Below are 18,040 nucleotides of genomic sequence, written 5' to 3' on the forward strand. Positions count from 1 at the left end.
AATGAAAAAAAAAAGAGAAAAGAGAAAGTGATGGTTGACCCATGGTTTAAAATTTAGGTTTCGGTAACCGTTTTGGGCCCCACCGAAAACCGAAATTTCGGTCTGAAATTTGGTAATTTGGTTCGAAATTCCGGACCGAATTTCGACATTTTGGACCGAAATTTCGGATCGAAATGACCAAACGATGAAAAATGAAATTTCGGTTTCGGTCCCCACTACAATCCGAAATTTCGGATTTCGGTCGAAATTTAAAACCATGGGTTGACCGAGGCAACCAGACCTCCTAGAGGTTCAATTCAAGCGGAAGCATGACTCTCCTAAACAAAGTTTCCTTTGTTGGCTGTAAATATCCCGTCTTATTAATGATAAACATGCATTTTAAATATAGCAACTTCATCTCACGTTTTACAGTTACATGGATAATAGCATGACTAAAATGATAAGTAACAACGAAAAAATTAGGAAAAGTAATAGCAACCATGAGTCCTAATAAAAACCACAACATTAAGGACTCAAAAAATAATTAAAAGCCTAAAACCTAAGAGATTTATTTGTGGTAAGATTTTACAGCCGTTATTGGAGAATCCACATTTCGCACGGATCAGCCAGTCGGCAATTCCCATATAGGTCTTTCGAACAGCATTCCATAAACCCTAAACTCTTGAACCCTAAACCTCAAAAATCCATAAAACTGTAAAACCCAAACTCTAAAACCCCAAACCCCAAACCCCAAACCCCTAAAGCCTAAACCCTAAAACCCCAACCCCCAACCCTAACCTCTAAACCCTAAAACCACAAACCTCAAATCCTGAACCCTAAAACCGTAACACCTAAGCCTTAAATCCTAAACCCTAAACCCTAAATCCCGAAACCCCACACCCTAAACACTAAAATGGCCTAAATCCTAAATCCTAAAAAAAAGCCCAAACCCCAAGCCTCAAACCCTAAACTGCAAACCCTAAACTCCAAACCTCAAAACCGTAAAACCTTAAATCCCAAATCCTAAAACACTAAAACCATAAAACCATAGTATACTTTTCTACCATATTAACGAATGAGAATTACTAGGGTTCATCACCCAAAAGGGATTTCGCGGCTGGTCTGTCGCATGTCAGTAGGTGGCTGGCCTAACATGCGACAGCCCAGCCGTGAAATGCCTTTTGCAATGGACCCTAGCAATTCCCTACGTATAGAGGACAAAAAAAATTTGGTTGTCCGAAAAAGGGAAATGATATATTCTCCCCTTTTTTACTTGGAACAACCCCTCTAGTCTAAAAGAGTTATCATAAATAGACTAAAAGGGTCTGCCCAAGTAAAAAAAGGATGGAATTAAACCGCAAACCCTAAACCCCTAACCCAGAACTCTAGGGATCATCCCGTAAGGCATTTCGGGGCTTTGGCTGTTGCATGAGAGGCACCCACCTCGGATGAATAAATGAATTAAGACAAAATCTGAGCCTGTGTTCAATAGCCCGGCTGTGAAATGCTTTATGCGATTAAGAATTGGAGTCCCATTCTTTTTCGGTAGATTCATGTGTTTGGTAGGAAATTAGGTAAGGAATGGTAGATATTGTTGAATATCGGCAATAATATCACCACTACCGTATTTTGATGACCGCACTCCTCACTTTATTAAAAAGTAAGGTATGATACGCACCATAGGATTATCCAAACCATCCATTAGATCGGCCACAACCTAAATATGTTGTGCCCCAAAAACCATTTCCATAGGTTGGTACTAACCCTCCGATCCATAGAGCGTTACCATCTAATATTCAGTTCCTCTATAGATCGGAGGGTTAGGATCAACGTATGGAAATTATTTTTGGGGGACAACCTATTTAGGCTGTGGCCCATCTAATGGATGGTTTGGATCATCCTATGGTGCTGGCCATACCATAAAGTGAGGAGTGCGGTCATCAAAATACGGGAGTGCTGATAACATTTCCCATCAGCAAAATACCTAGTTTTTTCTTCATTTTTCTTCATGAATCTTTATTTATCCGTCATTTCCCATTTAAGAATATTTTTTACTAGCTTGCTCTTGGTGTGTTTCTAGGGTTTGGAGAGACCCAATTTTAAAAAGAAAAGCAGAAAAAGCTCAAGATTTGTAAAGAAGAAAATAGTCCTGAACAAAAAGACAATTTGAAATCTGATTTGGGATCTTATATACACAAAAGTCATATGGGATTCTTGGTTGGCATCTCGTTCTGCTATAGTGACTTACCCTCTCATGTAAGATGCATCTTTCGAAAGGTTGTATTTACTTAATAATTTTTTTTGTTGTAGAAATGACTGTTCATGCATCACACTTCTTGTTCTATGTTATCTTGGCCATATATTTCAGAATATGAGAAAACTGGAGAAGATCAATCTTATCATTGTTACTTGCATTTTAGGTTTTAGCTTTCTTCTTAGTTTCTTGATTTGATTTTTTTTTTTTGAATGGTCTAATCGGACTGAGATGGTCAAAGATACACAGAATGTACAATAGCACAAATAATTACAATACAATAGGAAAACCAATCAAGGTGGAAGGAAATCATATTGCTCCAAGGCTTCTAGACGAACACCCCTTCTAGCAAGATGGTTAGCCTCCCCATTGGCCAATCTCCTAACATAGCGAAAAGAGACATCCGACTACTCGACAATGTCTCTAATCTCATTGAAATAATCTGCAAAGCGCCAAGAAAATGGGTGTGAGCCAGAAAGCCATCGAATCACATTGATAGAGTCTCCTTCAACCACTATATGATTGAAATTCTCCCCGTCCAATAGTTTAATCCCTTGGTGAACTGCCCTTACTTTTGGGTTCATTTTGTTTTCAGGTTAGATCAACCCAGAGTACACGAGCCTTTGTGAAGAGATTACAAGAGATACTTATGCCTTTTGTGTTGCTGTTTTATCCTATCACTAAGCATAGGAGAATGAGAGTCATTCTTAGATTTTTCAAACTAAGTATCTAATGTGGATATGCTACCTGTTCCCACATTCTCTTCAGGTATAGGAAATTTAACTATTTCAATGCTTTTTTGCATCTGGAATTTCTTGTTTACTTTTAAGCATGTAAGTAATTAAACCAACAAGCAACAACTTGAAGATGATTGCTTCACTAACATGATTTGCATAGGCAATTTAATAGCTAAAAATTAAAATAGTGGCTCGACATTCTTTAATCCACTCTTGCCTGAGGGGATGGTCTCCAGTATTTTCTTCTCAATGTCTAATCCAAGCTTGGCAATCATATCAGATGCAATGAATCCAGGGGCAATATCATTAACCTGAAGCAGATTTAATGCCAATAATAGAATAATTTTAATTCACTAGCATAAGGTTGTATGGGGAAGATTGTTCAATAGATTCGGGATTGCTTGGGTCGTTCTAGAAAAACTCCTGGAACTATTCGAAAGTTGGGTGATGTCTCCATGGAAGGGAAAAGGGAAGATCCTATGGCAGGTGTCCTTCTTAGCTACTATTTGGGTTCTATGGAGAGAGAGAAATGCCAAGATCTTTAAGGGTTTTACTAAGGGAGCTCGGTTTATTCTTAATAAAGTCATTGCTTTAACTATATCTTGGGTAAAAGCATTGCCATGCTTTAGAATTGTATCTCCTTATGATCTATGGCATGGTTGGAGAGAGATATGTTGGGGCGGGACAAAAATGATCCCAATTTGATGGAGGTTTGGACACCTTCTGCTCGTGGAATGCTAAAATTGCATTTTGATGGATCGAGTATGGGAAATCCTAGGCCAGCCGGCGTAGGAGGCTTGTTGAGGAATGAAGAAAGGATGGTGATTTAGGCCTTTAGAGGCCCCATTGGAGTAGCAGATGCGAATGAGGTGGAGGTTCGTGCAATTCATAAGGGCTTTAAGTTCCTCCAGAATGTTGATATGAATAAGGAGGTGGTGGAAGGGGACTCCCTCAATGCCATTAGATGGCTTTGGGGCTCAAAGTCGGTGCCTTGGAGATTCACGGCCTATTTTGATGAAATTCTAGACAGAATTGGGGTGGCATCATTCTCATTTAAGCATGTTAGGCGTTTGGCCAATGGTGAAGTGGATGGCCTAGCCAGAGAAGGGGTCCTCAAAGAAAGTCTCGAGTTGTTTGTTTTTTTTCCCCCTAGCTTTGGTTGTAAAATTTTCTGTCTTATTTCTATCATATCTTGGTTGTAATCTGTTCAGAGCCCTTCTCGGTCTCTGTTTTTTCTAATGAATTCTATTTGTCATTCAAAAGAAAAAAGGTTGTATCATTGATGAGTTTCATTGGAAGAGAAGGGAATATTTTGGAACCTCACAGTGATATTTCTACTTGCATATTCCTTTGCAGCAGTCTTTGTTAAGCTAATAACCCCTGCTTTTGCGGCACTGTAGTTGGCCATCCTATGCTGACAATTCTTCCCTACATAAACCCTAGCAGATCTAACAGATCAGTAGGTTGAGCAGTGAAAGAGAACTAAATGACAAAACTAATCCCTAGATAAAGGGCCACTTGCCACTATTGAAGCAAAATCTAAATTTTGGCATAAAAAACAAAACACTGACTCCCAGAACTTCCCAAAAGCCTAAAATCATTAGCATCAAGAGCTTATCTCCCCTACCTAGCCCAAATACGATGGGTTGAATTCTAACAGATACTTGGGCAATAACTCGTGTTACCTAGACACACACTACTTAGTGAATTGTTGCATATTGGTATATGTGGACATGGATACTGTTGGTAGTCAGATTGTACATGACAGCTCTTTAAGACCCCCATGGTATGGGAGGTTACATATGAACAAATGTTGCATGGATTCGGGTTCGCACGAGGTGTCAGATTCGGCAAACCCCCAGAAATGGATGCTGTTGGTAGTCAGATTGTAGATGACAACTCTTTAAGACCCCCATGGTATGGGAGGTTACATATGAACAATGTTGAATGGATTCGGGTTCGCGCGAGGTGTCAGTTTCGGCAAACCCCCAAAAATAGGATTCGGATTCGGTAATTTTTAAATAAAATAAAATTTTCAAAATTAAAAATTATATATATAGCAGAAGAGAAAAAGGAGAGAATTTTTTTAATTATTTGAAAAATCTTCCAATTTAACACGTCAATGTGCAAGGTTTTTACGCTTTTTTGCCCTCCCACATATCTGTATATACTAGCTATGGGAGGGTGAAAACAACATTTTCTTATTTCCCCCCAAATATCTTCTCCTTTTTTCACCTACTACAGATATTTCTCTGCTCCTTATTTCACCTACTACAGATATCTTCTCCTCTCTCACGATTCTACTACATCAAAAGAAAGAGAGAAAAAGGGTTTGTTTGCTTCTTGCTGGTTCGCTCTCTCAGTTGATGTTCTGGTTTTCTAATTTTCTTCTTCTTAGATTCAGGGTTTTGTAGTTTGATTCTATGTGATGGGTTTTCTTTAATATTTCTCTATTTCTCTGCTTCCTTTATCAAGGTGATGGATGTTCTGTAATATTTCCCTATTTCAAAAACTTTCCTAACAGAGTTATTAAATTTTTTGGTGTCTGACTCTGTTATTTTCGTTGTTCCTGGCTTCCTAATTTTACTCTTACCTTCATGAATTTTTTTAATCCATGCTCTCTACATTTTTGTTGTTGTTTCTGCCTTCTTAATTTTTTGATTTTCCCCTCAAAAACTTTCCTAATAGAGTTATTAAATTTTTTTGTGTATGACTCAAAAACCCTTCACTAATGGCATACCATTTCAAAAGCAAAGAGGAAGATGAGCCACGTATTTGTCTCCAAGATCAATAGGCTCAGCGTCACACACCAAACCATCTTCCTGTTCAAGCGAGGTAGCGAGGCCAAAATTCGTAAAAACATAGCCATTACAAATGGCCAGTTATTGGTGATGTGAAAAGAACTCTAGGTTCATTTGCTAGGGTTTACTACGACGAAACAGAAGAAACAGATAGAGTATGCTATATAAAATATCTCTTCTCTGACGATAGATAGAGAGAGAGGACCCGTATTAGATAGATTTGTAAAATCAAAAGCCATTAAATATCTCTGAGATAGAGACAAAGAAAAGAAGGCACGATTTTACATTTTTTCCCTTGCATAGAGGCAGAGATAGAGACAGCACCTAAGAGGTAAACGGTAAAAAGAGGGGGAGAGGGAGACGTGTTAAATCCATAGAGTTTCAAGATAAATCAAAAAATTCCTTTATATTCTCTTTTTTGTTTCTGGCTTCTTTTTTTAGGTAAAAAAATAATGATTTCTGTTAGGTCTTCTGACCATGTTTGGCTGTTTTCTCTCTTTTAGTATCCACCATGTTTTTTCGAAGTTGAAGAATGCGTAATGCTATATGTGTTAACTTAAATCAGTATACTTTGCTTTCTAATGTGTTTTTTTTTTTTACAGTTTTCAACCGCCGAGTTCAGTTACGAGTTCCTTAAGGTTTGAGTCTTAGGCTTCTTGATCCTCATCAACTTTATAAGTAAAATAATTACATTTGGTTATTTCTTTTTATTGAAATCCTCTTATATCAGATTAAATTGAATTTCATTTCAGATCCTTTTAATGTTTTCCGTTTCTAAGTATTGCCTTATAAATTCTGCCAATGAATTTACAGTTAGTTTTAATATCTTTAGTGTCACTCCCATTTAGTTCGAAATATGCATTTTCATCTTACCGTTATCTTATTTTGTTAACCAACCTACATTTATATTTTCAGGCTCACATATGAGGTATTTAGAGATCCAAATACAAATACAATTGCCACAAATTTTTAACTACTGATCCTAATGTTTGTTTCATTAGATAGTGCTTGATTTTACTGTCACTGTTCAGTGGTTCGGTACCATATAAATTTGTTGTTGCTTACAATGGGAGGGACTTCTTAGCAAACAGTTCTACTATTAACTTACGTATTCGTCTTATCGAACAAAGGTCACGAGATAGTCGACAATATATCCTCCCAACTGTATCTGAAGTTGCTGCACTTATGGTTGGCGATGGATCTGAAAGTGTTGAAAAACGTGACATTATTATTTGCAATAATGAAGGATTTCTTCAAAGGATTAACGAATGGCACCCTGCTTATATGCCTTTACAATATCCTTTATTATTTCCATATGGAGAAGATGGATGGAGGATTAATATACCTATCAGATCAAATATGAGTTGTACTCGCCCAAGTAGAAAGCATGTCAGTATGCGAGAGTTCTATGCTTATAGAATTCAATATCGTCCTACAGAAGGAAGAACACTGATTAATTCTGGACGTCTTTTTCAGCAATTTGTAGTTGATGCTTATGCAGCTATCGAAGAACAGAGATTACTTTGGGTGCGACAAAATCAAGAACAAGTACGCGGAGAAGTTTACCAAGGGTTGCAAGATGCTATAGAAAGTGGTGATCATGATGCTTCAAGTATTGGACAAAGACTTATTTTACCATCATCATTCACAGGAGGTCGTCGATACATGACTCAGGCATTTCAAGATGCAATGGCGATTTGTCAATGGTACAGTCCTCCAGATTTGTTTATAACATTTACTTGCAATTCAAAATGGACAGAAATCACTTCAACTTTAGCATTATTTCTCGGACAAAGAGTTGAAGATAGACCTGATATAGTAGCAAGGGTATTTAACATCAAGAAGAAGCAACTTATAAATGACCTTCGTAAGAAAAAACACTTCGGAAGAGTTGTTGCGGGTAATTACTAATTTATATTGTTGTTATATTGAAATTTTAATTTTTATCCCTATATGGATTTTTAATAGATTTTTAAATTTATATGCAGACATTCATGTTGTAGAATTCCAAAAGAGGGGATTACCACATGTGCATATTTTGTTAACCTTGGCAAATGAAGATCAAATTGTTACAGCAGAATAAATCGATAATTTTATTTCTGCCGAACTTCCAGATAAAGATGTTGAGCCTCAACTATTTGAAATTGTTTCTAAAACAATGATCCATGGGCCTTGCGGTCTTATGAATCCAAAATCACCTTGCATGGTTGGTCGTGCATGCTCTAAGAAATATCCGAAAAAGTTCAATAGTAATACAATCATTGATGATAACGGTTTTCCTGTTTACCGTCGAAGGAATAATGGTCGAAGTGCTATGATTCATGGTCAAGAATTTGATAATCGATGGGTTGTCCATACAATCGTGCTCTATTTGATCAAATATAGCTCACATATAAATGTTGAACTTTGTGCTAAGACAAAAGTTATTAAGTATCTTTTCAAGTATCTTCATAAAGGACCAGATCGAGCTACTGTTGTTATTGAACCTGAATCTTCAACATCTATGCAATCCAATGTCAATTCCCATCAAAATAATGATGAAATTAAGCAATACTTGGATTGTAGATATATATCTGCACCGGAAGCGTGTTGGAGAATTCTAGAGTTTGATTTACATGCACAACAACCATTTGTTGAACGTTTGCAATTTCATTTGCCCAATGAACAATATGTCATATTCAATGACAAGGACAACCTGTATGACATCATGTCAAGGCCAGGTATTCGAACAAGCATGTTTATAAAATGGATGCAAGCTAATAATAAATTCGAAGATGCAAGGAGCCTCAAATACGTAGAATTCCCAACTGCTTGGGTTTGGAACCGAGAAGAAAAATAATGGCATCGAAGAAAGAAGAAAAGAGCCATCGGTAGATTGTATTTCGCACACCCATCATCAGGCGAACACTATTATTTACGGATGCTCTTAAATATTGTACGTGGCAGCTTAAACTATGAGGTAAACTATGAGGACATACGTACTATCAATGGCATTCTTTATCCAGATTTTAAATCTGCATGTAGTGCATTTGGTTTATTAGAAGATGATAGTGAATGGCACGAAGCTCTTGAAGAGGCGTCTGTTTGGGCTACATCTCATCAACTTCTGCATTTATTTGCATCAATTTTGGTATCATGTGCCGTGACAAACCCTTTATCACTATGGGAGGGCCATTATAAAGATCTAGCAGATGACTTACAATCGAGAGCCCAAAAAAATTTACAAAATCCAAATTATTTATTACCCGAGCATGTGTTGCAAGAAGCTGCATTACAAGAAATAGAAAGTATTCTTAATGCTATTGGGAAAAGCCTTTCTGATTATCCTTCTATGCCACAGCCTCAATCAAATGATCAACATGAATTCGAGAACAAATCCATCTTGGAAGAGTTAGGCTATGATCGAGCTGCAGCAAAGATTGAATTTAATCGTTTACATCGTCATTTAACTTCAGAACAATTATCGATCTTCAACACTATTATGGACTCATGTATTAATGATGCAGGTGGTTTTTACTTTGTTTATGGAAGCGGTGGGACAGGTAAAACATTTCTATGGAAGACATTGATTAATAAATTACGAAGTGATGGCAAAATAGTATTGAGCATCGCATCGTCTAGTATTGCTGCTATATTACTTCCAGGAGGTCGTACCTCTCACTCCCGTTTCAAGATTCCGCTCAATCCACCTGATGACTCTACATGCATGATAAAGCCGCGATCAGAATTGGCAGTCTTAATAAAGAAAGCTACACTTATCATTTGGGATGAGGCACCGATGATGCATCGATATGCCATTGAGGCTGTAGACCGCACATTAAAGGATGTACTAAAAGATACTTCTGATGGAGCATCTAAAGTTTTGGGAGGCAAAACTTTTGTACTTGGAGGTGACTTTAGACAAATACTTCCTGTTGTTCCAAAAGCAAGTCGAGAAATTATCGTTGCCTCTTGCTTGCAAAAATCTTATCTGTGGGATTATTGCAAATTATTCCGTCTAACGACGAACATTCAAGTATTGCAACAAGGAATGTCGTCTACAAAACGTAATGAAGTTACTGCATTTGCAAATTGGCTTCTTAATATTGGAAACGGAAGCTTACCTACAATTTCTATTGATAACCATTCAGAAGCTGATTGGATCAGAATTCCAGATGATATGCTCATAGATACTTATGATAATGGAATAATACAACTGATTACAATAATTTATCCTGATTTTCTATCAAGATTGCACGAAGATAACTATCTTGAGCAGCGAGCTATACTAGCACCGAAGAATGATGATGTCGATTATGTTAATTCTTTGATGTTACAAATGTTACCTGGTGATATTAGAACATACTTGAGTGCTGATAGCGCAGTTAATAAGAGTAACGACGTCTCTACTGAATTGCTCACTACGCCTGAATATTTAAATTCCTTAAATTTTTCGGGAATACCAAAGCATTGTTTGGAATTAAAAGTGGGCGTTCCAGTTATACTGTTGCGTAATTTGAATCCAGCTGTAGGACTTTGCAATGGAACTCGATTAATTGTTCTTCGATTAGAGAGGCGTACAATTCAAGCAAGTATTATCACAGGAAATAACAGAAATGATATACACTGCATACCAAGAATTGTTATGTCTCCATCTGATCGTGAATGGCCATTTACATTCAAAAGGAGACAATTTCCTCTAAAAATCGCTTTTGCTATGACTATTAACAAAAGTCAAGGGCAAACTTTATCAAAAGTGGGGGTATATTTGCCAAAGCCAGTTTTTACTCACGGACAACTTTACGTTGCTTTGTCACATGTAACTTCTAGATCAGGTGTTAAAATACTACTAGGTAATAAAGACCATCCAAAGAAAGGCTACACCAAAAATGTTGTTTATAGGGAAGTTTTGCAAGGAATATCATCCATGCTACTAATAATGTTGTAAGGCCTATCTTGATTCTTACATTCGTTCAAATTTTATTGCCTATAACTACTTAGAATAAGAAATATAATTTATAGACAAGATATGACTATACTTAAAAGAATGAATGTTCCTTTTTTATAGGATGCATACACCTTTCGAGCAGATACTTCTAAATAGGCCAAGTTGGAATGTGAAGTGTAGAGTTAAGCAAATCTTTAGTATTCATGAATACAATAGACCTCATGCCACTGGCCGGGTATCAACAATTATTTTAGCTGATGAAAAGGTATGTTTTATTTTATTTACAACGATTACCTTATTTTGGCTTATATCATGAGATAAATATTTACTCCAACTATCCTCAATTTCTATTAATTTTTCTTAACTTTTTTTATTCTTACCAGAAGGATCTTATTCAACTGACACTTTTCAATGAAAATATTCAAAGATATAGAGATTTACTACAGGAAGATGGGTTCTTCTACATTAACAATCTTGCTTCTAAAGCAGTAAATCCCGCTTACAAGATCATCAATCACCGTAGACCTTAAGAAAAAGAAAAACGTCTGGACTCTCTCGATAGAAACCCTCGACAGAAGCCTCTCCTCGTTTCCTCTCTCGATATTTTAGGGTTTTAGAGTTTTAACTCTGCGAAAGAGGCGATTCGCACCAGTGAAAACCCCTGGTTTGGGAAGAACTCTTCGCTCTTCGAATTGCAACCTCTTCTCTTCGATTCTCAACAGCGCGAGGCTTCGGTGCCTTTTCTCTTCGATTCGCAACCACTTTCCCTTCGATTAACAGGTATGATTAGGGTTTTCTTTCAGAGATGTGCTTGGTTCTTTCTGGATTATACAAGCTAAGACCTGGGTTTTCATTCCTAAAAACTGGATTTGCTAGGCTAAAACCTGGATTTTAGAAGCTAAAACAGTTTTACAATCCGTTTCTTTTCCAGTGTTTTTAACACCTAAACCTGGATTTTTTCTGCACGAAAATCTGGATTTTGTAGGCCTTGAATACGGATTTTACAGGCTAAAGCCTGGATTTTACAATCCTGCTTTTCATTTTTCCTAGTTTTAGCTTATAAGAACAGGTTTTTAGCCTCTACATTCCGGGAGGCTATTAAAAACCAGCTTATAAAAACTTCTACATTCCAGGAGGCTATTCATTTTTCCTGGTTTTAGCTTATAAAAACCAGTTTTTCCTGTATTGTTTGTGTGGAGTGAACATAGTTTTGTTTAGGATTAGGGTTTACTTTCAGAGGTATTCTAACAAAAAATATGAAATCTTTTGTTTATTTTTCTTGAATTGTTTACTGGATTTTTTGGTAAATTGTGGTTTACAAGCGGAAAAGATCACCTAAAATCTGATAGGAGTTTCTTTCATGAATTGTTTACTGAGATAATTAGGCTATTGTTAGGTGATGATTGTTTTGATTAGGTTATGAGATTAAGTGGGTGAGGAGCTAATTGATGTATGCCTGCACAAACATTTGACTAGATCCATTTTCTTTTCTTGATTCATGAAATGAAGGTCTATTGAAGTCAATAACCCTTGAAAGATTAAGTTCGGTTTTAAAATTGTTTTTTCTCAGATTCTCAGATGTTAATTCTTTTTGCAGGTAGCGAAAAGAAACTGATGGCTTCATCTAGCAATAGTGCTGGAAGGTCAAATTGGTTCCGACTACCCGCACTAAAATGTTTTTGTGAACATAAAGCTACTTTGAAGATAGCCGAGACGGATAAGAACGGTGACCAAGAGCGGGTCTTCTACTCTTGCACATTCAATGTAAGTAAAGATTCTTTGAGTGTAATTTTGTTTGTAGGCAATTTCAAATTTCTAACATTTCTAAAACATTCATGATGGTTAGACGTGGGAGTGCGAGCATTTCATATGGGTAGACGATGTTTTAGCCAGACACGAATTTGGGCGCCAAAGGGAATCCAATAATCGTCTGCGAAGTTTGGAGGATGAGGTATCTGAGTTGAAGGTGTTGATGCAACACACGAAGGAAGAGGTTTCCAAATTGAAGGTCTTGATCCAATGCCTGAAAGTAGTAGAGAATGAGAATGTTTGGAATAAAGTATTTGGAGTTGGTGGGTTTTTTTTCTTTTTCTTACTTATATTTGGAATAGTTGGGTATTTGGAATGTTTTATATATAAGTAATGGGAATGCTTTCTTTTTTCTTACTTATATATCAAACATTCCAAATACCCAACTGCTCTCACATGTTTTAGGATAGCTGCCGCATAAAATAAAGCCAAACGCGCTAAACAGACCATCAAACATACCGGTGGCACAAAATGCATCGTAATATATCGGGAGGTAGATTCATGAATGTTTTTTTATTAATTTACTTTTCTTGTGACAAGCAATTATATTGTTGATATGAGGACAGACTATAAAGAATGATGGTAAGGTTCCAAGCCGAGGAGATCTTTTCATTTGTCTCCTCAGCAAGAAAAACGGGGATCCTTATGATGATGTCTGCGGAGCTCTTATAATATGTTTCATAACATTCATAGTTAATCTACTGTCTTTTTTATGTTATTAACTTATTAAACTTCATATAAGACTTTATTATATGACACTCTTTTTTTAGGCTCAGATAGCTTCATCAGCATCCCGAGATCAGCCCCACAGTTGCCTCAGATGACACTTGTGGCAAGGTATTTGGCCCGGAGAGACGCGGTAGAGTGCAAAACTGCAAATGATGGGGCCCTACCCGACCTGGCTATTTGGCTTTACGTCCAGTGGTGGGATGTCGCAGAAGAGGGCTGCATCACTTGAAAGGGCCAATGAGCAACTCGTCAGTGAGATAGCAAGTATGAGAGAGAAGCAGGCCGAAATGGAACGACATCAAGCCCATATGGAACGACAGTTGACGGCACTCTTATCTCATTTCCATGGCGTCCAAAGTAGCAATGTATGTCTTTATAAATTTTTTTCATTAAATAGTTCTTTTAGTTCCCTAATACCTTTATGTATCTATCTTGTTATATGTTAGCCACCCGACGATCTTACTTCTTCACAACAACATGCACCCTCCTCGGGCAGCCACGGAGATCTCACTGACGATCAGGTATAAATGTCGTTGACTTTTATTCTAAATCATATGTGAAATTATGAGTTAATAAATAACTGTGTGAATATACTTATGTGAATATACTTCTGATCATTTTGCTTTTGATAAGGTTATCTTACTAAGCATTTGACAAGGGGGGGTTGAAGTGGCGCTTGGTATTCGTAAAAGCGTTGATCCGGCACATGTAGTTGAGGACGAGCCATTGGGAGAGTTTATGACTGAGGTCCAGATCACGGTCGTTGTGGTGCCAGATGAGCCTCTGGTAAGGCCATCCGAATTCTTTACATATATCGCTGACGTTGTAGGAGCACCAATCGCTTGGCTGTCCTACTTGGTAAGTAATTGATATATGAGACCTGTATTTATTGGTTCTTGATGATGATTTTATTGACAAGTGTACTATTTTTTTTTTGTTTACTTTTGGGTTCCCTTTTGTTTTCAGGTTAAATCAACCAGGAGTACTTGAGCTAACTTGTCTTTATGTTTATTACGTTTTCATTTCCGAGTTGATGTAACATGGGCTATGTTGGTGTAATTTTGAGACAGAGTTTTGTTGTGTTTGTGGCTTCTCTTGCCTCTTTTAGTTTTTTGTTGCATTGTATTGGACTTTTTCATCCTTCTAGGATAGAACACATTTACCTTTTTGTCTATATTTGTGTATGCAATTTGATAGTCAAAATTGTTGTGATCGAACATAGTTTTGACGCATGAAATGCCATTATCTGTTTCTCTCTCCATCTTGCGCTCATATCTTCATAGAGAAGAGTCAATTAGTTAGCACCTTCAAAATGTTTCCAAAATTTTCCCATGGAATTGAAATTATGGCTTTTAAAAGGTTGCAGCTTACTTTCTAAAATAGAACATTTCTAATTTATATGTAAGTTTGCATCCGAGTCACATTAGCATGAGTTGGCCTTCTCAGGTTGGAGATTTTGGATTGTCAAGAATTAAACGCAATACCCTGGTTTCGGGTGGTGTAAGAGAAACCCTTCCTTGGATAGCATCAGAGCTATTGAATGGTAGTAGCAACTGGATTTCTGAGAAGTTAAGCTTATTAATGCTTCTACGTGTTTTAGTTATATTGTGGAAGAAATTAACAGGTCCTTTGGGTTGTGATGTTTTCTCATTTGGTAGTGCAATGTGGGAGATCCTTACAGGGGAGGAACCCTCTGCCGATATGCATTGTGGTGCTATCATAGGTAAGCTTGTTATGCTAACGATTAAACAAGGAATATTTGTAAGATGGTGAATTGTATGTTCACAGCTTAAGGTTTTGGAGTACTTGGTTGTTTCACAGTATTTGTCATAATTTCGTATTTTTTTTTTCTAAATACATTTGTACATTTATTCTCCTTGTAAAAAGATGCAGGATGGAGGAAGATTGAAGTAGTTTTGATGGCAGGTTGTTTATGGCAAGCTAACTGGAAGAAGCTGAGGGTTTGGGTTTGTGACAATGTCTACTGCTGAGGAAGTAGAAGCAGCTGCGCAGCAGTTCAATGGTTATGTAAGTTTCTTGGTGCAATGCTATTTTATTCACTCGAATTTGTTTTTTATGCATCCCCTTTTGGTTGATTGTTAAATTTATCGTGTTGTGAGACCTGAATTACCTCTTCCATCTTATGTTTCATGGATACTTGAAATGGCTATTCCACCATTGTTGCCTATGTTATTCATACAATTTTAGTTGTATTTCTTCTTGAACCACATGTATAAAAATCTTCCCTTGTTTAAGTTTTGCATCTAATTCAAGGTTTTAAAAAGCCATCGGATACTGAAAAAACTCACCAAACTGCCTCAACTTGATAACGACTGTGGTCAAATTAAAGGGGGCTCCTTATTTTTCATTTGATTTTAGAAAGTCGAGTTCTTGAACAACCCTATTGAAGCTTGCAAACTCGAAAATTTGACGACCACATAAGCTTTTAAAATTCAATCAAGTACCGGACCACATTTTGAGTGGACACGAACTGAGGCCCTCATTGGGTTTGAGTCAAGTTGCAAACTTTTCACCTTAAGGGCTAATCTAATGTCTGAATTGATTTTCATGCCTATTTGCATCTCATATCCTATTTTTTTATCAGCATGTACTCTGTGTTGCATATTTTTTCTGTTATCTCTGTATTACTATTACTGCCTAAAATTTTGTGTTTAGTGGGTCAACTACATGGTCCGGTGAGAAGAGGCGACTCGTGCCAAATTGATGGAGTAAAAAGAGGTAGGGGCAGACCAAAAACAGCTTGGTAGAAACAGTGAGGAAAGACTTGATAGCTAGGAACATAACAGAGAACATGACCTTGGATAGGATAGAATGGAAGAAAATGATCCACGTAGAAGAACCCAACTTGAACCAGGATTAGAGCCGGGTAGATTCCTTTCACCTTCTTCATGAAATTTTTCTAAAGGATTCATTTAGCTGACCCCAACTAGTTTGGGACAAAGGCTTTGTTGAGTTGAGTTGAGTTGAGTAGTGGGTCAACTACACTTGTATTTAGACTTTAGAGTCTCTTTTGAGTAAGGATTCATGATGATGCAACAGGAACTTGACGGAAGACCATTGAGAGCAGTTTTGACGCTGACAACCGGCTCTATGTGGGTAACCTTTCGTGGGGAGTTGATGATTCAGCTCTTGAGACTCTAATCAGTGGATGTGGGAAAGTGGAAGATCTATATTAAGCATTAGTATGTCTTTTCATCCTTTGGATTCTGTTCCATCTTTGTTTCTGTTTGCTTTATTCATTTGTTTACAGTTCTATAATGGTCTGTTAGAGGCCATTAGAATTCCCAAAAAGGTATCAGAGCAAATATTATGAAGCATGACTTACATTTTTTGGTGCACTAATTTGGGTGTATTTCTTTGGCAACTTTTTCATTTTTCTTTTTTGGTTCTCTTATACCGTGATAATTTGCTGTGTGATTTGCCAGGCAAAACATTAGAAAAATTGTTAAAGACGGGTTCATTATTAAGAAGCCAATGAAGATTCTTTCACGTTCTTGGGCTCGTCGAGCTATGGAGGCCAAGAGAAAGGGAGCCACTCAGGATATGGTAAACGTAAGGGTACTATAGGGTAAACCTGAGAAGAAGGGCCATGTCTTTTTTTTAGGATAATTTGTTTGGATGCCAATAGTGTCATTTAAAGATGGGTTATACAGGTTAATTGTACTCTTGTAACATTAATTTGTTTAGATGCCATTGTAGTGTTAGATAAAGATAGTTTGTGTAATAATTTCTTATATACATACTACATGTTTATACAGGATACAGCTGGCTGTATCCTAATTTTAGGGAGAAATCAAAATTTAGTTACTTTAAAAAAAAAAAAAAAAAACAAGTGCACCGACGGTCATTTAAACGTTGGTGAACCTTTTCTTCAAAACGTATGGATCTTTTATTGACGGTCCTGACCACCGGTGTATGTTCATATACACCAACGGTTTAGTTAAACATCGGTGTATCCCCTAATTCAGGCGCTTGAATTTTATTTTTTTGGGACGTGCATATAAAACATTACACCGACGGTTTATGGAAAATGACGTTAAAATCTTTTAGGGATGCTGGAATTACCAACATTATCTGAAACCGCCGGTGTGAGTTTCACCGATGTTGTTATGTACACCGACGGTGAAAGTCCTTTTTCTTGTAGTTTTCCATAGCCAGGTGGTGAACGGGGATTGTAGGGTCCTCAGCTGGGTTATATAGTCTATAGTCTAGGTTTCCCTAGCGGAACCCATAGGAAAAATTATTTTTAAAAGATATATCTGATTCTTGACATAGTAAAAAATAATATCTAGAAAAATCTATCATGGAATGTGAAGATTATCATCTAAGTGGAAAGTGATTTAAGAGATAGGAGATGATTAGATTGAAAAATGCTTCTTACCTGTGATTCTCTCTCAAGAATCTTAGAAGCGTCCTTTTTTTTTTTTTCTAATGTTGAAATAGTTGTTCTCTCTCTCCTCCTTTTCATTTCCTTTTCCCTCAAGGCAGTAAAACTATCCTATAAGCTTGTGTTGGGTGACATTGCAAAGAGATGAACCTTTCAAACTATACAAAGCCTTAATTCCCCACCACAGATGAGGGAATATCAAAGAAGATCCACTAAACAAGTGAGCAGTCCAGCACCCAGAGATTTTATTTTCTTATAAAAGTAGAAAATGATGGGAGAGGAACAAATTCCTATAGATTTTTAGTACAGATTTCAATCTTCAAGAATTCAAAAAAAGTGTATCAATTGAGAATGCATGAACAGTTAGCACAGGCTTGACATGTGATATTATTCTTT

General features: G+C 37.0%; 1 protein-coding gene across 20 annotated transcripts; it reads left to right on the forward strand.

The window, feature by feature from the left end:
* Positions 1 to 1,691: 1,691 nt before the first annotated feature.
* Positions 1,692 to 17,017, forward strand: LOC143857543 (uncharacterized). 20 transcript variants are annotated; one of them, XR_013238713.1, is made up of 15 exons: positions 1,702 to 2,235; positions 2,829 to 3,001; positions 6,374 to 6,409; positions 10,819 to 10,963; positions 11,082 to 11,478; positions 12,296 to 12,462; positions 12,545 to 12,770; positions 13,278 to 13,601; positions 13,683 to 13,757; positions 13,870 to 14,094; positions 14,683 to 14,779; positions 14,895 to 14,959; positions 15,124 to 15,264; positions 16,297 to 16,439; positions 16,683 to 17,017. XR_013238713.1 is itself a non-coding variant. In XM_077368011.1 (3 exons), exon 3 carries the CDS (start codon positions 8,692 to 8,694, stop codon positions 10,696 to 10,698), a length of 2,007 nt encoding a protein of 668 aa, XP_077224126.1. In that variant the 5' UTR covers positions 6,422 to 7,160; positions 7,248 to 7,671; positions 7,760 to 8,691; the 3' UTR covers positions 10,699 to 10,794. The 20 variants fall into 20 exon arrangements, 2 of the variants coding, with proteins under 2 accessions (XP_077224126.1, XP_077224125.1); XR_013238716.1 differs by lacking the exon at positions 2,829 to 3,001 and having other exon boundaries at positions 1,692 to 2,235; positions 13,284 to 13,601; XR_013238712.1 differs by lacking the exon at positions 2,829 to 3,001.
* Positions 17,018 to 18,040: the final 1,023 nt, after the last annotated feature.

Source organism: Tasmannia lanceolata, unplaced genomic scaffold (assembly GCF_043159265.1).
Source record: "Tasmannia lanceolata isolate RefF3 unplaced genomic scaffold, GAP_Taslan_0.1 ptg000025l, whole genome shotgun sequence".
NCBI lineage: Eukaryota > Viridiplantae > Streptophyta > Magnoliopsida > Canellales > Winteraceae > Tasmannia > Tasmannia lanceolata.

Excerpts from the sequence above, each read along its gene's own strand:
- LOC143857543 (XM_077368010.1), top strand. The coding sequence starts at position 8,692 with ATGCTCTTAAATATTGTACGTGGCAGCTTAAACTATGAGGTAAACTAT.